Source organism: Ceratotherium simum, chromosome 15 (genome assembly GCF_057802395.1).
Source record: "Ceratotherium simum simum isolate JZ-2026a chromosome 15, ASM5780239v1, whole genome shotgun sequence".
NCBI classification, from domain to species: Eukaryota; Metazoa; Chordata; class Mammalia; order Perissodactyla; family Rhinocerotidae; genus Ceratotherium; species Ceratotherium simum.
In genome coordinates this window covers 23,354,051-23,377,772 of record NC_141914.1, presented here as the reverse complement: position 1 = coordinate 23,377,772, position 23,722 = coordinate 23,354,051, and the positions used below count along the sequence as shown (strand labels likewise).

At 40.9% G+C, this 23,722-nt stretch overlaps 1 protein-coding gene across 1 annotated transcript; it reads right to left on the bottom strand.

Moving 5' to 3' along the window:
- Positions 1 to 87: 87 nt before the first annotated feature.
- On the bottom strand, positions 88 to 23,102 carry FAM162A (family with sequence similarity 162 member A). The gene is made up of 5 exons (XM_004436505.3): positions 22,984 to 23,102; positions 8,167 to 8,289; positions 5,600 to 5,708; positions 2,707 to 2,815; positions 88 to 342 (listed from the first exon to the last, which is right to left on the bottom strand). Exons 1-5 carry the CDS (start codon positions 23,015 to 23,017, stop codon positions 250 to 252), a joined length of 468 nt encoding a protein of 155 aa, XP_004436562.1. The 5' UTR covers positions 23,018 to 23,102; the 3' UTR covers positions 88 to 249.
- Between the last annotated feature and the right edge of the window lie 620 nt (positions 23,103 to 23,722).

The following is a 23,722-nucleotide window of genomic DNA, read 5'->3' as shown; positions in this document are numbered from 1 at the left end:
TGTCTCATTTTTCATTCTTTCATTTTCTCCAAAGAGCTGAGAGGCTGCATTTTACCTGGATCAAAGCCATAAAATATAGACAAGTCATTTCTTTAAGAAAATTTATTGGTACCTAGAGCAGAAATAGGGAAATGGTATAAGCTTGTGCAAACCATACTTTTAAGAAATGGATCCTCATACAACGATACAGGCTTGTTGCTGCAACATTATTCCTGGATTTTCAAAATCCCACCAACACGGATACCTCTGCTACTCTGCTTTGGCCTTCATAGCTGCTTCCTCTCTCAGACGAGCTTTCTTTTCTAAGTTCAGGCTTGTTAAAGACTCATTTCTTTTGACAGCCTAAAGTGAAACAAATTTGAACAGGTGATTATTTATGCCGGTTTGGGGAGGACGTCATTACCTAGAACTGATGTCAGCAGGTCACTAGGGCAGTACAGGCATGGAATGGTCTGCTGCCGGCACAAAGTCCCCCCCGTGTGCCTTCTGCTTCCTCTCACACTTCACAGACTGTAGCCCACCCATTCAGAGAGAAATGCCATACCTCTACCTTCTCTCCCTTCCTGGCCTCTTGACACCTCCAAGCCTCTCTTCTTCCCTTATAATGTATTCCCTTGTCTTTCTCTTTTTCCTCTCTTTAGTATTAAACACCTTCTCACTTCCATTTCTATCCCTTTTTTCTCCTTTCACTTTTCTTTGTTGCTACCATTTCTCCTTCCCCAACTCATGGTACACTTTCACAGCCTTCTAGCTCCTTACTCCTCTTTTACCAGAAACATTCAGCTTTCAGGATCGCAGACTTTACCAAGTACTACCACTGATGACTTCCAGCACTATCTATCCCACCACTCCAGCCTGAGAGCAAACAGCAGTGGGGAGAGGCAACCATCCTCTTCCCCTGTTTCCTCCATGTGACCTATCACATTTCTGTGAAGCTTACATAAACAGACCAGTTTCAAACTTTTTATACCAAATAAGTTAAACTAGCACCCTATAAGGCGGTATTTTCTTATATCTGCGTAATTTCACATGTGAAGAATTAGGTATAGGGAGGAGAATGGGAATGTTGATAGTGAGGCCAAAACTTATAATGGCTAATTTCTCTCTTCTAAATTGCAGTAAGTTCAAAAGTTCTCCATTCCAGTAGCATTTACCAACTTTTTAGAAATGGCTAGTTCTATAAAAGATAAATAATACAATTTTATGGTATAGAACAGGAGAGGAACTCTCTAAAGTACACAGCGTATACCCTTGGATGAGGCTAGAGGAGATCCTGGAGTAATTTGTTTCTGGAGTATTTAAACACAGCTAGTATAATAAAGTAGACAACAGCAATGCAGATGTCTCAGAATTCTAGAAACCCCCATGTCCTGTCCACATGCTTCTGCAGGGTTCAATCTGAGAACCAAGCATGAGAGGTCAAAGAGGGAGACAAGAAAAACCGCAGTGGAGCAGGAATAGAACTGTCGAGAAAACTCGACCCAGGTCTGCACACTTGTCCTTCCTGCTCCCATGAGGTCAGCCTAAATGGTCAGTATTTTCCATTCCAAGATTCTAAAGAGAGCCAGAAGTTCATTTCCTTTTACTCCAGACTCACTGAGGATAAGAAGTCAGTTACCACTGGGTTTGTAGAACCTTTTTAATATCTGATAATAGATACAAGACATCTCTTTCCATATAGAAGTTGTGATATATAGAATTAGATATGGTATTAAAATAAGGGTTTTACCAGTGCTGCTGCATATTAAAAATAACTAGATTTTAATCACAAGATAGCATGGTATCTTGCAAACTTGGCTCTAAATTTATATCTTGCCACTTATTAGCTATGTAACTTTGGGAAAATTACTTAACATCTCTAAGCTTCAGGTTCCTCTTTTATAAAACACAGATAGTAAGAGCACCTACCTCTGAGCTTCTTAGGGTTATTGTGATTACATGAGTTTAACAGTACCTGCCATATAATAAGCACTCGATAACTGAGCAATTTTACTATCACCTCAATTAGACAGGTCTAGGTTCAAACTGTGGCTCTGCCAGTAGGGAGATGTGTGACCTTGGGTAAGTTACTAAAGCTTTCTAAGCCGTTTCCTCAACCATAAATGAGGTCCCAATAATGGTACCTGTCTTGCAGTGCTATTGTGAGGTCCAAATGAGATAACAGCAAAGTACTTGGAAGACAGTGAGTATTCAGTTAGTGACAGCTTTTAATAATGATCTACGTCAAAACAAGGATTTCTGGACTTGAATTCCTAGGTACCACTCAGGAGCTATGGTCCTTAGACATATGGCCCAGTTTGGCTGAGCTTCAAGTACAGTGATAAGAATGTGCACCAGGGTTAAGGCAGAGTGAGGATAAATAAGCGCACGTACTGAGAGTGCTGTATAGACATGCAAGGAGTTATCAATAAACACGCCAGTGTCATACTTCTTGTTTCACACTATTTATAACGTCTGTGGTAACTAGACACTTTTTTTACTTTACACAAAACTGATTTAGTCCTTCACCTTGCCAAAGTTAGGATTTGCTATTTATCCCAGGCATGATATCCCAGGTTTGTCCCCACTACATCTTATTTTGTTTCTTATCATTTCTCGTGTAGACAGTAGTCTCCTCTTTTCTCAGAGAATAAATACGAAGGTCAACCCCTAATTTCCTCTAGGTCCTTTGTGGAAAACAGAGATAGAGAGGAAGTCTACTCTCACCTTCTTGCCCTCAATAACCATCAAGATGCATCCTGCTACTGTCAGGGCAATCATTACATAGCTGATCTTCACTCGGATCTTGTTCTTTGCAGCATCGAGCATCTCAAACCTAATAATACAATGAAATCAAGACAGAAAGTTAACTTTTCTCTTTCTGAAGTTGCCAGCAGGATATAAAGTTCTGTGTACCACAAATCAGAAGTGGAGTGGGGCCTTTAAATATAAAAAAGGAGGTGGGGCCTGGAGATCTTGTATGACTTTGGGGAGGATGGGGCATTTTCACAACTCATTTCATATTTATATATAAAATACAATAACATAGCATAAATTTAAAGTCGGAAAAAGAGAAGAAAGTGTGAAGACAGAAAGTGGAGCCAGGAGCAAAGCAAAAAAAAGAAAAGGCATATTATTCCACACTTGCTATGGGTGGCCCCGATCTGGCTCTCAAGTTTCACATTAGCAGCCAATCTAAAAGTGAATCTCCTTAAGAAGACATTATGTGCTATAATGATTGAACAGCATCCTGACAACAGATACTGCAATGAGCTTCACAAGTTTTAACACAAAGCACAATTCAGAAGAAAACTAACACGGGAGAGAGTTAAACAACGCATCCTTTATACCCAGCTTTTTGCTCTCTGCTTTGAACGAGGAATAGATTTGAGAGCATCTGGGACAGCAGGAAGATCTTTAAACAATGCTCCCTTAATGTTTATCTTTTCACTTATGTTTTGCTAAAATTGAGTGACAGTGAACTCGAGATTGTGCCTCTTCTAACCCCTCCACTGAATACAGACCCATGTGCCTTAATGGAAAGTTGAGGGTTGGATTATCCTTCTTGTGTGAAAGCTACGAGGCCTAACAAGGACAAGTCTAAAGAGAAGGCCACTTCTGCAGGTAGGCAGCGGATTAGGGTTCTATCACCTGAGTGTCTGGTAGAGCCTCAAAGCAGGGCATGTGCAGTCATAAGGGGCCCAAGACAAATACTCAGTAGGGGTGATTACAGGAACAGGAAGTGATTATCTCCAGAGGATGGAATTGGAGTGCCTTTTTTTCCCCCAGATTTTTAACACATACTACTTTTGAAATTAGGAGGAAAATACTTTAAAAATGCCTGGAAGGAGGCGTAGGGTCTGGGACATTGCAGGAGGTAGGGGGAGAACCCTGAAAACACATACACTCTGATGTAAGAGCTGGGACCCAGTGAGGCAGCAATGTGGATGGAGTTCTCCAGGCACTGAAGCTGGGCCTGCAGGTTGGGAGAAACCAGGGACATCTGCTAAGGACTTGGAATTGCTCTATGAAGAGCATCCGAGATCCCACCAACCACAAACTACTCATGTTGACAATATTTTTCGTGAACTGGTTATTTCCAACTGAAGTGCTATGATCCTCATGAAAAGTGATATATTTTACATTTGAGAGGACATCAGAAAAGTAACTTGTATTTAAATAAGGCCATGAGGTTGCCCTCCATTCTACAGGGAGCAATCCGAATGGGTAAGTTCAGCAGTGCCTGTTCAGAACTACCAGCACAAGGCTAAATGGTGGCCTGGGCCCAGAGAAGAGCCTTCTAGGGTGACTCACTAGCAGCACTTGGGGCTTGAAGGGTTCTTGGAACCACCTACAAGGCAGACTGAGGCAGTGTTCCACAGCAAAGTCTACACAGCACCTACTAGGGCCATGGCTATTTACCAGCTTATTTTCTGCTAGGATATTCAGGAAGGAATTAGGGCGCAGGCAAGAGCTGATGGTATTGTTATTTCCAGCATGCTCTTACTTCCCAAGAGAGTACACTGTCACTTGAGCTAAGACGGACCAGGGTCTTCCTGCTGAAATAATTTTAGGGGAAATAATGTGCTATTTAATTTGACTGGCAGAAGCAGAAGGGCTCTGTTAAAGCTGCTGTAAACAGAAAGCAAATACTACTTATCTTCCTGGAAAAAGATACCCTAAATGAACCCAGATCTTTTTCAATCACAACATGGAACTAGAAGCCAGAAGGTCTAGTTTCTTGCTAGACAGGAACGTCCAGGAGCTTTGTCCCAAGTTCCTGTCTCTGAAGAGTGTGATGCCCCACAGGGGAGATGGCATCTATTTCTCAGAATCTCTCTTGGCCAAGATGCAAACCAATCAAGGTCTGTAACATCAGGCTGGAGCAGTGATTCCCAACCAGGGGTGACTCTGTCCCCCAGGGGACATCTGGCAATGTCTGGAGACATTTTTGATTGTCACAACTGAGTACTACTGGCATCTAGGAGGTGAAGAGGCCAAGGATGCTGCTAAATATCCTATAATGCACAGGCCAGCCCTCTACAACAAAGAATTATCTGGGGCCCAAAATGTCAATAGTGCTGAGGTTGAGAAACCCCAGGTTAGAGGAATCTGTACTCATCATCTATAGACTCTGAAAAGGTCCCAAGATCCCAGCCAGAGCTGGGTTTAAAGAAGTTGGTGACAGGAAGGACTCTTTCCTGGATCCTAGAAAGACAATGTATTGCTTTTAAATACTTTTATGCCTATGGCTGAATACTTGAGTGGGTTTTATAGAATATAATTATTGTCACTAACTGATATACCCAGATTAATAACAAACTAAAAACATTGACCATCACTGTTTAGTTATGTTTCTGTAGCTGGGAGAGGAAATGAAATCAGCTGACTTCAGGTACATGACAGCTCTTCACTGGGCACTACAGAAATATCAATGATAAGACATAGAGTTTCCAGCATGTTTTTATTCCAGGTACTTGCCAAAGAGGAAACATTCTGAGAAGTGAAAACTTTTAAAATTTGATTGAAAGGGTTTAAATAGACTCAGAGGAGCTGCTTTTCCTTTAAAACAGATCAGGGAGAAATAAAAGCTGCTTACAACCCTAAGTTCAGCACTCACGAGACAGTCTCTGGGATTTCATCTTCCTTTTTGAAGCGACCTGACCATATCAGGATCTTCCTCTCCCAATCCGTAGGTTTGTGTAGTGGCACTCTGTGGCTGTAAGTGTCTGTGAGAAAAACAAGACAAGACATCTTACTTATTTGAGATTATGACTCTCAAAATTTGGCAACAGAAAAATGCTCTTTGTGCTTTTTAACTATTCACTAAACAGAACCATAAAGAAACCTCAACCTAATTAGAACTTTATTTGAATGGTATTTCTCAGGATGCCTCATTTCTCAAATGAGATTCCAAAATTCTGTCACAACTGAGGTAAAATAAAAGCATTATTTCCCAATATAAGCCCTAGCCATTGGAAGCTGAAAGAACACCATGAACAATGATACAAAGGTAAGGAACAAAGATAAGAAGGGAACAATGAGGAGCCTGTTTGACTTCAGCAGACTAAGAAAAAGTTTGTAAGGTAGAATCAGATTATAAAAGACCTTGAATGCCAGACTAAGGTTTTTAGATGTGATTTGGGAACTACTGTACCCTTCAAAGCATGGAAGAAGTTAATGTTTTAGGAAGATTAATCTGCACAATGGATGGAAGAGAGAACGGAAGGATAGGATAGAGTGGGCAACAAGTCCCAATAGGAGGCTGTAATACAAGGGTGAGGTGAGGTGGTCTGAACCAGAGATCTAACGGTGGGAAGAGAGACAAAAAAGTCAATCTGAGGATGATGGCAAGAATCTGGAGACCGGTTAAATTAAGATAAAGAAGGAATCATGAAGAACCTCAAACTTTGATCACTAAGACAACAGCAGTACTGTTAACCAAAATAAGGAGACTGTGAAAAGAACTGGTTAGGAAAGGAAAACGTATGAATGCCATTTTAGATCTATTCAGTCTAAATTTATGCCACCTAGGCAGGTTTCATTAGTAAGTCAGGAGGTAGAGATAACCATCGGCGCAAAGAGAGAGCCAGCGGGGGTGATAAAGAGCAGAAGGCCAAGGGCTGAGCCTTGGGGCATGATCCAGAAAAGGGGACAGGAGACAGGCAACCAAGGAAAATGGAGTGGCCAAAGAGACAGATGAACAAGAAAGGTACACAACCACAGACTTAAGAGAAAGAGTCTTCAAAGAAAGGGGAAGTCATTGAAGATAAAGAGTAGAAAAAGTTAGGGAATCACAGAATGTCAGGGTTAGAAGGGACCTTAGAGATGATCTCATCCAACTCCCACGTACTGCCCATATCTCTCTTGCAGACAGACCATCTCCTTAACTGTGACCTACGCATCACACTCATTCCCGCCTCCACATCTTTGCTTAGCTATTCTTGTTCACTTCATCAGAAGGCAGCAGCAAGAGGAACAGGAAAGTTATTAGGAAAAAAATTCATAAAGAACCAAAGTGAAGAAAAGACGTTTGGAAATAGAGAAATAGTACTGCTGTAGTTTTACGTTTTAACCCTTCCAGCACTTGACACAACTCTCTCTATAGTTTTTTCTTTTTCATTTTAAGTACTATATACCCATTAAAGACACTTCAGAAAGTGTAGATGTGAACAAAGAAAAAGATACAAACCATCCTTAACTCTCTTGTCATAGCATAATCACTATATTTTTATTTTGGTGTGTTTCTTAAGTCTTATCCCCATGAGTATATATGCACATATAATTCATATGTGTATCATACTTGTGCTTACACACAATATAAAATTCTGTATCCTGCTTTGTTCATTAACATTATGAGAAGCATTTTCCATGCCAGTACATGGTATTTATTAGTACCATTTCCAACAGCTGCATAATCTCATCAAGTAGATCTAACATACATAATTAATTGTTCCCAGATTATTTGACATTTAGATTTATTTCTCATTTTCCTATTATATATAAAAATGGGAACATCTTTACACTCAAAGCTTTTTTCCACACATAGGGAATATTCCTTACGATAGATCCCCTGAAATGAAATACCAGGTCAAAGGGTATAAACATTTTTAAGCTCTTGATAAACAGAGTTTTAGGATGGTTCCTTTCCACCCACTTAGACCTGCCTGTCCCAGGTGTACTCCCATGAAGAAGCAACAAGCAAAGAGTTTCCGGGACCCTACAGTTTATCTATTACACTCCTTCTTCCCACAGTGGTGACAGTGACAAGGGTTTTAGTTAGGGACAGGACCAACCGTGGCTGAAGTTAATGCCCAAGCCAGAGCTTAGCCCCAGTTATATTTTACCCCAAACCTAATTTCTTGATTTGGTTCATCTTTGGAGTTCCTTAAAAGATATTTTCTAGACCACTATTTACCTTGGTGCATCCATTCTCCTACAAAAATACTCCAGGCCAATCCTTGAGGTAAGAGATGAAAATGACGAACAAGGAAAAGGAAGACATCATTGCTACATGTTACACGTGAGCACAGCCAATATCAGTACAATTGGGAGGCCTGAACTACATGATAAGACATGATGGAGGAACCTCTGTGATCACCTCTCTTTCAGGTTCTTTTGATTCCAACTTGTCAGACTCTTTGGCAGCTGTGTAGTCCACAACTAGAAAAACTAATAAAAACTTACGGGATGGAGCTTTTGAACTTTCCTGTGGTTTGGTGCAAAATCCATTTATTCTCTTCAAATCAGAGTTTCTGGTAAGCCTTAGAGATGAGGAAGCATCTCTTTCACAGAACCTAAAACAACTTCCTAGAAAAGAGAGAAAAATGTTTCAGAGAAAGAAAACCTTATGTTGTCTCAAAATGAGAAATGCCTGCAAGGTATATATTTCATTGATAAAAATTAACTCATTTAAAAAATGAATATACTACTCTTTATGTAAGATACATATATTTAAGGTGCTATGCTTGGTGCTGTTTTAAAATATACATGTTTTGCTGATTAGGAAATTAGAAATTTACAAGGGATACATTTTATCAGCTGTAAGTTTTACAAAAGTACTTCTCACATGTGTCTTGTTATAACAATAATGGCTCTGGTGGAAACATTACATACTATGGCACCCAGCTGTTTAGATGAAGATCAGCAACCACCCAGAAGTGATAAACCAAGATGCCAAGTTACTGATACTATTGTGGTAAACTCTGAATGGGGGCTGCAACAGCCAGCAAGGGGCTCTAGAAAGCCTTGCTCCTTCCAAGCTATTCTTCTCCAATTAGAAATCAACTTTAGATGTAGACTGATCAGCAGATGCTATCAGTCTGACTCATCCCTGATAAAGTTCTCTATCAACTTTTCATCTAATGTTTTTAGTAGACATTGGTGATTGTAACCTAAATCTATTGTTTCATTAAAGGGTTACAACATGGTAGTATTCTTTTCCACACTATTTGGCTATCCTAAGGTAAAAGTCATACAGGAAATGTAGAATAAATGGTTGATTCTTTCCCTTTATTTGCCAGTTTTCAAATTAATAGTTTCCTTGCAACCTCCACAGGTGACCTTTTGTTTAAAGGAGCATAAGGAACTCCTGCATTTAAACACATGTGAGGTGCTCCAGTCCAATTTTTTTTTTTTTGATGCTCAGACACTCCTATCTTTAGTCACTGGGAATCCTTCCAAGCTGGCTCCTGAGTCTTTCAATGTGTGTGATCACTGATAGCTTCCTTACTTTCTGACAAGATGTTCAGACTCATTTTGAAATGCTTCCTGCCCCTGATTTGGAATCACATTCCTCCAAGGTGCCCTGGTTCCTTTACAGGGGAAACGTTTTTAGATGCCTTAGGGAGGCTCATTGTTACTGGGTTTGTCATTGTTTCTAGGCCTTGTCAGTGAACAAAGCCGGGAAATACATTGTTCTTAAAACAAATGTATGCTTAAGAACTTAGTTTCAGTTAGCAATTTTCACCTTCAACCTTAGCATTAAAATTTTTAATCAGTCGATAATTAATCAGAATTCAAAGCGGAGACAGCCAGAAACAGTTTTGATGAGTGTGGGAGAACAGGGGTTAATTCTGTATGGGGGTCACAGTACAAGAGAAACCAGGGCTGGTATAGATCACAGAAGAGCCCTAGGGTCCCAGGACACGCAAGAAAGGGAGCACCGAGAAGTAGAATGGATCAGAAAAGCTGGAAAGGCACCAGTGATTAATCTAACTAGGGTCCCGGCACTCCGTTATGCTCTGGTGAAAAAAAAGGAAAGCCCAAGACTTGCCTTTAACGTAACAAGAGTGTACCCTCACAGCTTCGTGGTTAAAAGTTCACAGGACAGTTCAAGTAGTTTTTAAAATCTATTTGTTAGTGGACAAATAGTCTGTACTTTTGAAGTTCCAAATTCCTACTTAGGTGTCTTTGCAGCCTCAAAGTTTGGAGCAGAAAGGGGACGCAAGAGAGGGAATAGGAACAAAATATGGTTATAGAGGTGGACCTCCCAAAGCTGGTGAGAACCATGATTTCTTCAATTTTTTGCTCTTGCTGTTAAAAAAACTTTTAAACGTAACAATTTAAAAGATATTAGGGCCGGCCCCGTGGCTTAGCGGTTAAGTGCGCACGCTAGGCTACTGGCGGCCCGGGTTCGGACCCGGGTTGTGCACTGACGCACCGCTTCTCCGGCCATGCTGAGGCGGCATCCCACATACAGCAACTAGAAGGATGTGCAACTATGACATACAACTATCTACTGGGGCTTTGGGGGAAAAAAAAAAGAGGAGGAAGATTGGCAATAGATGTTAGCTCAGAGCCGGTCTTTCTCAGCAAAAAGAGGATTAGCATGGATGTTAGCTCAGGGCTGATCTTCCTCACACACACACACACACACACAATAAAAGATATTACTGTGGACTTATCATGGGCATATGTTTATATCTGTTTAACGATTTAAAAAATAACACTTTTATTGATACATAACTCCATATCATAAAATTCATTCTTTTAAAGTGTACAGTTCAGTGGTTTTTAGTATATTCACAAATATAAACTGATCACTACTAATTCCAGAAGATTTTCATCATCCCAGCAAGAAACCCCAAATCCATTAGCAGTCACTCCCCACTTCTTCCTTTCTCCAACCCTAGGAAACCACTAATCTACTTTGTCTCTATAAATTTGCATATTCTGGACATTTTACATAAATAGAATCACACAGTATGTGGCCTTTTATGACTGGCTTCTTTCACTTAGCATGTTTTCAAGGTTCATCCATATTGTAGTATTTATTAGTACTTGATTTTTTTTACTGACCAATTTTATTCCACTGTATGGATATCACAGATTCTGTTTATATATTAGTCAGCTGATGGACATTTAAGTGGTTTCCACTTTTTGGCTATTATGAATAATGGTGCTATGGACATTTCTGTACAAGTTTTTGAGTGAATATCTATTTTCAGGTCTTCTGGACATATACTAAGAAGTGAAATTGCTGGGTCATATGATAACGCTACATTTAATCATTTGAGGAACCGCAAGACTGTTTTCCAAGTGGCTGCAACATTTTACATTTCCATCAGCAATGTGTGAAGGGTCCAATTTCTCTACATCTTGGCCCACACTTATGTTTTTCTTATTAAAGCCATCCTAGTGGGTGTGACGTGGTATCTCATTGTGGTCTTGATTTGTATTTCCCTACTGAGTAAAGATGAGGATCTTTTCATGTGCTTATTGGCCATTTGTATATCTTCTCTGGAGAAATGTTCATTCAGCTCCTTTGCTCATTTCTTGACTGGGTTGTCTTAATTATTGAGTTGTAATAGTTCTTTATATATTCTGGAACAAGTTCCTTATCTGATATATGATTTGCAAGTATTTCCTCCCATTTCATGGGTTGTCTTTTCATTATCTTGATAATGTCCTGTAAGTACAGAAATTTTTAATTTTGATGAAGTCCAACTTATCCATTTTTTATTTTGTTGCTTGAGCTTTTGGTGTCATATACAAAGTCTCAAGGGTTTCCTCCTATGTTGTCTTCTGAGAATGTTATAGTTTTAGCTTTGACATTTATGTCTATGACCCATTTTGAGTTAATATTGGAATACTGTATGTGGAAGGGGTCCAACTTCATTCTTTTGCATGCGGATATCCAGTTGTCCCAGCATCATTTGTTGAAAAGACTATTCTTTCCCCTGTTGAATTGTTTGGCACAATATAGAAAAAGCAGTTGACCATAAACGTGAAGGTTTATTTCTGGACTCTCAATTCTATTCCACTGATCTAAATTCCCTTGTATTCTTTGTTGTGTTTTGCCACAGAAGTCTATGTTCTATGTTAGCTTAGGGTCAGCTAATAACTGGACAGAGACTTCCTTAAATGCTGTCCACCAGTAAGTTTGCCAGCCACTGCTGAAGGGCTCTGTGTGCCCGCTGGAGCACACCCAGAGGTGGGGTGGGGGCGGGGGGAGAAGCTGTTCATAGTGAATTAGCTCTGAGTTGGGTAAAAAAAAAAAAAGACAAGCCCTGTGAGTGGGGGTTTCCAGGGAACTGCCAGACAGGTCAAACAGTGACAATTCTCTGGGGTTGGGGATTGGGGGAGCTCCAAATCCATTCTACCTTCTTCAGTGCCTGCTAGGCTGCTGGTTTTCATAGCTACAGTGATTAGGAGCCTATTAGTTTTCAAGGCCACTGTAAAGCTGAGAAGAGACAGGAAACAGTTTAAACTCCACAAGGCTTGCTGTTCTTACCATGATGCTGTCATTTTTCTTGGATAAATGCTACTCAGATTGTCACAAGCCTCTGGTTATTTTCTAGACTTCTGAAAAAGTTGATTTTAATAATTTTTGGCAGTGTTTTCATTGCTTTTATATAGGAGTGGATTTTCAGTCGTCCTTACTCTGACATACCAGAAGTTGGAACCTCTACTTGTGTAAAGATTTGTGGTTACCTGCAGTCTGATTTCTTCCATAAGAGGCCTCATTTATTTCAGTTTTCTAGGCCGGTAATCTCAGAAGGCTTCACCTGGGTCTGGGTAGACCCACCATCAGTGCCACCTAGTGGCCGTAAGTTTACATTATAAGGAAAAGCAGGTAAATTATAGTTGATCTCAGCTTGTTTCCTCATGTCAATATTGACATATAATAATATGCAATGCAGTATTTACTTCACCAGGGCTGATTTGAGGGTTAAAGGGAAAAACAAATGTGAGAGCATTTGGCAAGATGCTTGAAACGCAGCAGACCCTCTAGACGTTAAGGTTTTTTTTTTGGAAACACTACTTAAAACATCAATCTTCAAAACATTTCCAGAGGACTTTTCAATTTTACCCCTACACTTGTCAGAGTTTCTAACCAGGGCCGGCCCCGTGGCTTAGCGGTTAAGTGCACGCGCTCCGCTGCTGGCGACCCGGGTTCGGATCCCGGGCACGCACCGACGCACGGCTTCTCCCGCCATGCTGAGGCCGGGTCCCACATACAGCAACTAGAAGGATGTGCAATTATGACATACAACTATCTACTGGGGCTTTGGGGATAAAAAGGAGGAGTATTGGCAGTGGATGTTAGCTCAGAGCCGGTCTTCCTCAGCAAAAAGAGGAGGATTAGCATGGATGTTAGCTCAGGGCTGATCTTCCTCACACACACACACAAAAAAACAAAAAACAAACAAACAAAAAAAAGAATTTCTAACCAAGCTAATTATGCATTTACCAGGGCATGAGGAAATTCTATGAATTTCTTCAAAAGTTTTTCATAGCTCTCAGGATTAAAACAAAATTATTTAATGCTGTGATTCTCAAACTTTGGCTGCGTCAGAATCACCCGCCAAATGGCTTGTTAAAACACAAATCACTGGGCACACCTACCTCCAGTTTCAGAATCAATAGTTCTGGGGTGAGGGCTGGGAATTTGCATTTCTAACAACTTCCTAGGTGAAGCTGCTACTGCTGGTTTGGGGCTTTTTTTCAATTTAAAATTTTTAATTTTTTTAATTTAAAATTTTTTAATTAAAAAAAATTTTTTAAATATACATAACACAAAATTTACCATTTTTAAGTGTACAGTTCTATGGCATTAAGTACATTTGCACTGTTGTGCCACCATCACCACCATCCACCTCCAGGACTTCTTCATCTTCCCCAGAGAACCAGTGGTTTAATGTCACCTACAAGGCGCCATCTCACACCACTCTGCCCCATTCCCCTCTGGCAGGCACCAAGACAGAAAGGAACAAGGTTAACTGGCAGTGAGCTAGAAGGACTCTGCTCTCTAAACAGGAAACAGAAAAAGAATCAATAATTATTTCCTTAGGTAGTCGTCCTTCCTCATCCGTCTTAATTAGACCAGAGGCAGTTTAGGAGACTAGAACAGAGTTTAGGAGAATAGAAGACAAGTTGCCTCTCAGCTCAGTTTGGGTAATAACGATGAAGCAAAAATGCTAACAACATGTACACCTACTTACTATCAGTCTCACAGATGTATGTCTGAAGATATTCACTCATTCAACAAATAATAATTGAGTACTTACTATGTGTCACACATTGTTCCAGGCAATATACAAAACAGATAAGAATCAATGCCAATAGAACTTACATTCCACTGGAGAGAAAGCGTATATATGTAGTTAGATAGTAAGTGCTAGAGAGAAAATAGATAATGGGGACATGAGTGTTTGTGTGCTTGGAATGGGGTATGTGTGTGGAATTTTAGATAGGGTAGTCAGGAAAGTTCTCTTTAAGAATGCCACTTTTGAAGGAAGTGAGGGAGCCAGCTATGCAGAGATCTGGTGGAAAGCTACTCCAAACAAACAATAAGTGCAAAGATGAGGCCAGTGTGGCTGGAATGGAGTAAATAATGGGATGAGAAGTAGACTGAGGTCACAGAGGTACCTGGGGTGGGGGGTGGGGATAGGGACTTGAAGTATGAGAGGTTTACCTAGATGAGAATGTCTCTCCCAACTTTTTCTTACTACAACTTCATACTGGATCCCAATAATTTTTACCTCCCTAAAGTATAAACGCTGCTTAGAGTATATACCAATATGATCATATTATATACAATAGAAATAACAGACCAATGTAAAAAATAATTTTAAAACTGACATCATTAAAAAAATATGATGTGACCTTGGTTTTCATTTTGCAATTACAAAAAAATTAAACCATAAAAAAGTTTTAGTATCATTATTAAGACCTTATTTTTCTATCTCAAAGAGATAAAATATATTGCCTGAGACATCCAAACCAGAAATCTTCCATCCTCTGGTGGATCACAATTAAAAACAAACATACAAACCAAAAGAAAAACAGCCCTTTAACCCTCTGGCTGCACTTACAGCCTGTCCCTGGCTGACCAGTTCTGCATCCCCAGGGCCCTAGCAGGAAGTCAGAATGAAGCCTCACAGCTGCCTTGAAGGCTCTGACTGGCAAATGGCTGGTTAATCTTAGGAGTAGAGGTTCTCAAACTTGAGTGTGCATCAGAATCACCCAGAGGACTTATAACACAGATTATTACACCTCCATTTCCAGAGGTTCTGATTCAGTAAGTATGGGTGAAGCCTGAGAATTCGCATTTCTAACAATTTCCCAGGTGATACTGATACTGTTGGTCTGGGAACTCACAATTTGAAAACCAGTGCCTTAGAGCTATTACTGCTAGCTGGAGTCTGTAGTGGGTCAGCCCAGATGAGGCTGGTTCAAGTACTGGCTTCTGCCCTGCTGTCCCCTCCTTTCCATAAACAGCCTTTCCAACCCCACGATGGACAGAGCAGAGAGACAGGGATTTTTCCTCAGAATCTTTCAAGATCCTTCTGGAGATAACCATCAGTGACGTGACCTGGGACATGACCAATCTCTGGGAATCAGTGATGATAAGTGAAGGTTCAATGAATGCTGGAGGAGAAAGACGCCTTTAGAAGATTGTCTAATTTTTTCTTAACCTGTGTCAAGATCAGTTTTCAGGTGTGTTGCTAGCTATGAAGTTTGCCAATGATTTGCTTAAAAATAAAATGGCATTTGTCAGAACCCATAAAACTGTACATCACAAAGAACTTTAATATACCCAACTTTCAAAATATTAACCAGGGTGCTGGGGGAATCCCAAGATGAAATGCAGACTGTGACAAATGTATCTATTAGGAATGTATGATGGGCCGGCCCCGTGGCATAGTGGTTAAGAGTGCACGCTCCGCTGCTGGCGGCCCGGGTTCGGATCCCGGGTGCACAGCGATGCACCGCCTGTCAGGCCATGCTGTGGCGGCATCCCATCTAAAGTGGAGGAAGATAGGCACAGATGTTAGCCCAGGGCCAGTCTTCCTCAGCCAAAGAGGAGGACTGGCATGGATATTAGCTCAGGGCTGATCTTCCTCACACACAAAAAAAAGAAGAAATGTATGATATAATCTAATCTCATAACCTTCAAGGTAGGGAAAAAAGAAGCTGACCTAAGTAACTTTACAAAACATTCTTTTGACTGGAAACTGTAAGACTAAAGACAAAAACAATTCTACATAAACACTGTACTCTAGTTGGCAAATTTGTTTCTTACAGAAGCATGAGTTAACAATTCTGAAACTACAAACATACTAGGTTTGACAAGTAAATAAATGGTACGTAATGAGAGCCAGGTTTCTCACAGTCAGAGAAAGAAGTTCCAAAAACAAGGGTGGAAGGCTAGAATGAACCCATTGGTGCTGGGTCAGTCAGAGAACTCAGTCTAAACTCCTTTAGCTTTATATGTTTTATTTATATATATTAGTTATGAATATATATTGAGAGATAGTAGATGGACAGATATAGACATAATTATAAGTGTGCTGTACACATGGGTTAGTAGACATGTATTTCCCAGGTCCACCCAATGGGAGGGCCTGGAATCAGCAACACTTCAACAGCAACAAGCAACACTCAGTGCCCAGATCTTGGTTTCTAAATACCATTATTCAATAAAAGGAATCAGGGCTCCTTGGAGAAAAATGGCTGATTCTAGGCTGGGGCAGAGAAAATACAAGATGAGCCTGGGACATCCAGTAATGCCAGAAAGGAAATGTTCAAAAAACAAAAGGATGGGGGCATGTAAAGGGACACAGGAGCTGATCTGATAGAGCCTAAGCTGGAATAATTTGAGCAACAAAATAAATAATGTAGTAATAGATTATAACTTAAGGTATAAAATATCTGAGTTTTATACTGATATAAAAATAACTGGATGAATGAATAAATGGGGAAGAAGGGACAAATCTTCCTTACAGAAAAACCCCAAACATATGTAGACACTCTTCCCTCCTGGATTCCTTTCCCCTTGAGTGTGAGTTGGACTTAGTGACTTGCTTCCGAAGAACAGAGTATGGAAAGGAAAAAATAGTAACTCCACAAGAAGAAACAAACTGGCTAAGGTTAAAATTACCAGTCATAAATCATGTGGGTATCGTGTACCATCTAATATGATGCGATGAGAAGGGCACTTTACCTCTGTGCTATTTATTCCTCCCCTAAACTCATAACGTAAAGGGAGCAGGAGTGGGAAGACATGAATATGGAAATCTCCTTTTAGGTAGTATCACAACACTGTAGTAAGTGGGTTGTGTAAAGGAAATAGGCTAGCTATAGGTTCTATGGAGAGGACCTAACAGATGAGAAAAATACTAGGGAGGAAAAATGGGCAAGACAGATTGACATTAGGAGCTTTTGTGGGCTGGCTAGAACCCTAATCACCATTCGTGACATTGCTTCTATGGGAAAAAACCTTGAGTTCAAAAAAGAGATTTATAAATAAACCTTTGGAATCTGGCCAGTTTTTAAGTTGGGGGGAAACTCTATGGAAAAATGTCTTGGCAATTCTATGTATCTGGTGGACAAACTTCTTGAGTGAGATGGGGCCACTCCTCGGTGATCTTTCTTCCTCCCATCAACATTCCAGGCCACTCCTAACAGTGGTTATCTGAAACTCTCTTGACCTTAGCTGTTGACCTAAATCGGCTTTGCAACACAAACAGATTCTCTATTTCTCCATCTGTTTTCTCATCCTTCCCTGCAGGCTTGGAAGAACACTAGTCCTTCCTTCACTCTGAATCAGTGAACCGTTCCATCTGTGATCCCTCTTACTGAGGGATGTTGTACGAAACTTATCTCACAACCTCTAGATCCTGCCTTTCCACTGCCCTTTTCCTGCCAAATGTTGTCTCCTTGCTCTTAAAAAACAAAACAAAAACACCCAAAAATTTAAATTATAAAAGTAACACTTACTCGTTACAGAAAATGTGGAAGCTAAAAAAAAAAGAATGAAAAATAAAAGCACTCATAATCACACCATCCAGGGAAAACAACTTGGTTTATTTCTTCCCAGACTTTTCCTATGCTTGTACCCAACATAGACATTTTTCATAATTAGCTTAATACTATACCTTGCTTATGTCACATTTTTCCAAGATATTACTTCTGATAGCTGTATAACATCCAACACACAGATATAACCTGAATTCCATCATTCCCTATGGCTGGATTTGTTTCCCATTTTCACCATCACAAATAATGTTTCAATGAACAGTTTTCTACATACATCTTTGACAGCATTTCTGATTATATTCTTATATAGAATCCCAGTAGTGGAGGGCTAAAGGATCTGAGGGTTAAAGGCTATGAACCCTTTTAAGATTCTTAATATATAACAAACTGCTTTCCAGAAAGGCTGGATCAATTTACACCTCTACCAGTAGCTGATGAGAATTCCTGTCTCATTATACACAGTGGCACTGAGGGTCCACTATCTGGGACAAAACATTCACTTGTTCTCAACAGCCCCCAAAATAAAATACTAATCTCCTTCCTTTCACAGCTCAAATGACTGAATAAGTGGCACGTATTTACTACCTTACCTCACCATCCACATTTTACTACGTTTCTTCCCCCAGTCATTTTACTAAAATTGCTCTAACGACATTCGTGATCTCTTTCTAGTCATATGAATATGTTTTTTAGAATCTCATCATTAGCTCATTTGACACTACTCTTCCCATCTTTGTGGCCATTTGACTCTACTGATGTCATCCTTCTACAAGGACTCAGTCCCTCCTTATTATTCCACCACATTCTCTCCCTTCACCTCTGACCTCTATGATCCGCCTTTTTTAATGTCCTCTTTGCCACGTCCTATTACACTATGTCAGGCCTTCAAGCTTCAGTCTTTGCCTCTCTTCTGCACTCCTCTCAGGGAGGAGGACTCCATTCTGTTTTAATAATCAGCTCCACACTGATGGTCCCGTACGTTTCCCTAACTTTACCCCTCCTTTGTCTTCAGGTCTTCAACTGAGAGGTCTCATCCTCACCTATAATTCAATGCTACCTACCAACAATACTGCACCATCCTCTCTGCCAAACCAGTATCCCTTCCCAACTTGCTTATTTCTTCCAATGGGGCAACATTCCTTCAGTCCTCCATGGTGTGAAAACTTCAGTCTTTAAGTCCTTCCTTAAATCACTTTATGTCTCAAAGTCATACTAATAATTTCTTCAAAACAGTTCCTAGATATAACCCTTTTTTGTCATTTCCATCATCACCTCACACATGGATTACTGTCATATCTTCATATGCAGCAGCTATTCATGTTGTATGTGGCAGCCATGTTAATTTTCCAAAAACGTTTCTTTAATGACTTCTGCTCAAAGGCTTCCTTTTTGTCCAAATTCATCTGGTTCAAAAGGCCACACCACATCTCCTATTACCTCCTGACTGAAATCCAAGGTAATCCTTTCTCTTTACTGCCCTTCCCCCTCACTCCCTCTCCAGACTCATTACTGCCCCTACCTTTGCTCAAGCCACTCTCCTATCTCTTCTGTTTCAATGGAGCCTTCAGTAGATAATCCTAACCTATATTACTTTTCCCTTCTCTGAATTCTTAAAGCCAGTGGTATGCTGGCTCTTGGGAGAGGGTCAGTGAGGAAAAGCCCTGATTTAGTGTTTGCCAACAACCTTCACCAGGGCAGATTTCAAGCTACCAGTATAACATGACCGTGAAACTGGGAAGAGATGCACACAAAGACAGTAGGAGCCGGCTCTAGGACTCCACAGCAGCACTCACAATCTGTTCTGCAATCTAGAACTTATTATATACTGTCTCGTATAAGCTCTCCAGGTGTATTATATAGGTGTATTTGTTCAGTGCAATAAACTCTCACCTAGGAAGGGTGGCAGTCCACTCATCTTAGACCTTTCATAGTATACAGTGCACACAGTATGTGCTCAATAAAAACCTGTTGGCAAGACCTGGAGGGAGTGATAAGCAAAGCCAAAGACTGGAGCAGTAAAATTGGGCATGTACTCATACAGGGTTGGTTGGCAAGAACAATGAAGCAGCAGAATGTAGTGGAAATAAAATCAGAACGGGAGCCAGGAGATAACCGGTTATATCCTAGCTTTGTACCTGTGTGACCCTTAGTAAGCCAATTCCCTTCTTGGGCCTTAAGTTTCCTCATCTGTAAAATTAGTGGACTGGACTACATGACTTCTAAGTTAGCTCTTGATTCTAATGCTCCGGGATGTGGGTGAAATTGACAAGGAGGCTGCCCATGGTCCACTGCATTGGTGTAACAATGATAATAATAAATTCATTTTAAAATCTGCCGATAAAGGAGTTTAGGGCAGTAAAACGTTTCTGAAGGTGTTAAGAAACACTCTTGCGGCGCCCCCCCCCCCCCCCCCCGCCCCGTGGTGTAATGGTTAAGTGCTCCTGCTCCGCCGCTGGTGGCCGGGGTTCTGATCCCGGGCGCGCAGGACACAGCGCTTATCAGGCCATGCTGTGGTGGCATCCCATATAAAAAGTGGAGGAAGATGGGCACGGATGTTAGCCCAGGGCCAGTCTTCCTCAGCAAAAACAGGAGGATTGGCATGGATGTTAGCTCAGGGCTGATCTTCCTCACAAAAAAAAAGAAAAAAGAAACATTCTTGTAAGGCCACTTCATTCCTCTGACCTAATAATTATTCTGTACAAAGTAATAATTGCTATTAAAAATAATTACTTTCAAAAATAATATTAAAAATAGTTATCAAAAAAAATATCTATTGCCTGTCTACTATGAGTTGGACACTGATAAGTGCTGAAGATTTAGTAAAAACAAAAGAGACCCAGTCTTAACCCTCCTGGAACCCACAGCAGTGTGGATGAGTAGCCATTTAGTTTCAGATCTTATCACCAATGCTTTTTAACTGAGAGAGCACAGATTGCATCTGACTAAGGATGCAAGCTACAGGATGCAAGCTACGGACCCTCACTTCCCCAAACAGGTATATAATCATAAAAATTTGAACATAATTTCAGAGGTTCACAGGACCTCTCATCTGAGAAGAGGCCTAAGAACCACAAGTTAAGAACCCTGACCTATATCTACAGCTATATCTATGAAACGATAAACAAATTCAAGCTCATAAAAGCCTATATTCTGTTCCCTAAGGGAGTACAGCAAAGATTTCCAAGAGAAACAATTAAAAATAAAGGTCCATCATTTAAAAGATTAAGCTTTGGCTATTTAAAATTTCACTCACCCAGAGCATCTTATCCCAAATGATATTCTGGATAAGCGAAGTGTGCCTAGATTATGTTTCTATTTGATCTACCATTCCTTTGGCTAAGGTTGCCTGTTCAGTCTTCTTACTTGAAAATTCATTTGCACATGAATGTGTGCTTCCATTTCACACGTAGATCTGCATTTCATGACTCTTCCATTTCACAGCAGAGACTCAATTAGCATGACAAAAACGTATTCACACCTATCCTGAATAAGCATCTTGAACAAAGCAAAAGCACAAATTCCTGGATTAGAGCACTGACTCATCTCCTGCACTAACATTTTATGGCGAAGTAATCTTTGACAAGTCATTTAACCCTCTGACCCATGTTTATTCTTTTGTAAAACAGAAAGGGGAGGCTAAGACTTACCTAAGAGGACTACTATGAATAATCAATCAAGTAAAATAATGTATGTCAAAGTATTTAGCTATAAAATGGGCAAAAGTGGGTGAAAGACTGAGCAAGATCGCTTAGAGTTCTTCACAAAACATCAGACATTCAGAGTAGACTCTGGAAAGAGTTGCTCTTATAACATCCTCAATGGATCTATCTGGGGTAAAATAAATCGTTCTTAAATTGCTCAAGGAATTTTGTTGATTGAGTGCCCAATAGTGAAGTTCTTAAAGATCAAAAGTCTGCAGAGAGGCTGTGGAATCTTTATAACGAATAAATATATTCTCAAGGCAAGAAGATGAAATACTTACACATAGTCTTAGTCCCTATGTAGTCAAACCCCTTTCACTCAGTCTGTTTCAACTTTTTTACAGGGCAGTGATTCTTTCACTTACCTTGCTGAAAAGTTAACAGGAGGTATACAAAAGATTTTAGGCAAATTAGTTCAACAAAGCTGAGCAAATCAATAAAATCAATCTCTTTCAGTGGAAGGGAGTGTTTGTTTTAAAGGAAGTAAACAATATTCTCCAGTTTGAGACATGTTTTCCAGTCCACCCTCCACTGGAACACAAAGTAAGCCATGTAAAGGATAACTTTTTTTTTTACATTACTTCATTTATATTTACAATGTACATTTACATTATTTCAATAGCCAAGTCTGGAGCAATTCTTCCTTTCAAATTTGAATTAAACAACTTTTTAGTAATTTTGTACCAAGGAATAAAAGATCAATCATTACACCTTATCAAAGCTCATAAAGGCGACCAAAAGAGTGATTTGCCCTGGTGCCTAGAAAAGAGCCAAGAGGCAAATATTCTGATTTCTCAGTCCCTACTAAACAAAGCTCTGCTGGTTCCCAAAAAAGGTGAATTAAGCTCTGACTCCAAATACGAATTACACAAATATCTACTAGGAAAACAAACTGCAGATCCTGTATTTACATAACACTTTTCTCCAAGAAATTCGAAGTACTCAATTGTAAAATTGTTTAAAAGAAATGTATACCCCATGTTAAGAAAACAATTACTACTCTTCTGTGAGACCTCAAATCTTTGCCTAATCAAACACTAAATGGGTAGGAAACCCTAGACTTGAGGTTTTCTCTGAGAGCAAGGATAAACTCTTGAGATGGGGGGGTGAGGGAGCCAGACTTAAGGCTCAAATGGAGTAACGGACGGGAGAGGTTAGAGTGGAAAGCTGCATGAAAAAGGCAATGGGTGAGTTCTAGGGATGGCAGGTGCATTAAGAACTGAGCTCAGGGGAGGCTGGGGATGAGCGGGGCGGAGGAGAGGGATCGGGGAGCAAGGGCTCGTTAAGTCAGTGGGAGCTGCGTGGATGCACAGCCAGGTGCGAGGGTCACTCGGGCCAGGCCCCAGTGTCTGCTCAGCAGCTCCTCGCTCAGCTCTTGCTGTCTCCCATTATTACTACCACGGGGTAGGATTCCGAGCAACTTGACGGGAGTGCGTGATGGAACCGAGCGACTCCCAGGCCTGGGGACGCTGCAGGATTCCGCCTCCCTACCGCCGACCTGGCTTCCCGCCCTCCCCTAGTCCGGCCCGCGTCTCACCCGCCGCCAGCCGCAGGCCGCGAAGGCTCCCCATGGCCGCCTACTCCGCCGACCAGTACAGCACCTCAGCGGCAGCGGCGGCGCCCGTGCGCTCAATGTCATCGAGCACCGCTGGGGAAGGACGCCAGCGGCGCTGGGGGGCGGGGCGTGTGGGACGTGAGGGCGGAGCGAGCAGGTCGAGAGTATCGCGGGGGGCGTGCGGGCGGGTCGTACGGGCGGGGCCTGCGTGCTGCGCGGAGCGTGTGGGACGTGCGTGACGAGCTGAATGTGCGGGCGGCGCGCCGCGTCCTGGACGCGCCCTTAAGGGTTCTTTGGTGGAGTCTGGGCATGTTGGGTGCTTGCAATATCGTTCTCTGCGTCCAAAGAAGTACCCGTTTAAAATAGAAGAAAAGTAATGTGCTCATTGTAGAACTTTTGTGAACTGTAGACCCCGAAGTCACACTGCCTACATAAACCAGTTATTTCAATACTCTTTTGCTAGTATTTTCAGTGACTACTTGCCTTTATCAAAAACACATAATTGGGCTCCTAGTGACCAGTGGCCCCCATCTCTTATTGGATTTGGGAGTATCAAGCTACTTGAGAAATTCACATGTATGCTTCCTATTTTGTTCGCTATTTGCCTATTTTTTAAATAAAACTAAACATTTTAATATTTCCACACCTAAGCAACTTATTCAACCCTTACCCCACTTTACCAGAAATGTCTTTTTATATTTCTTAGTGGTCCCAAATTCTT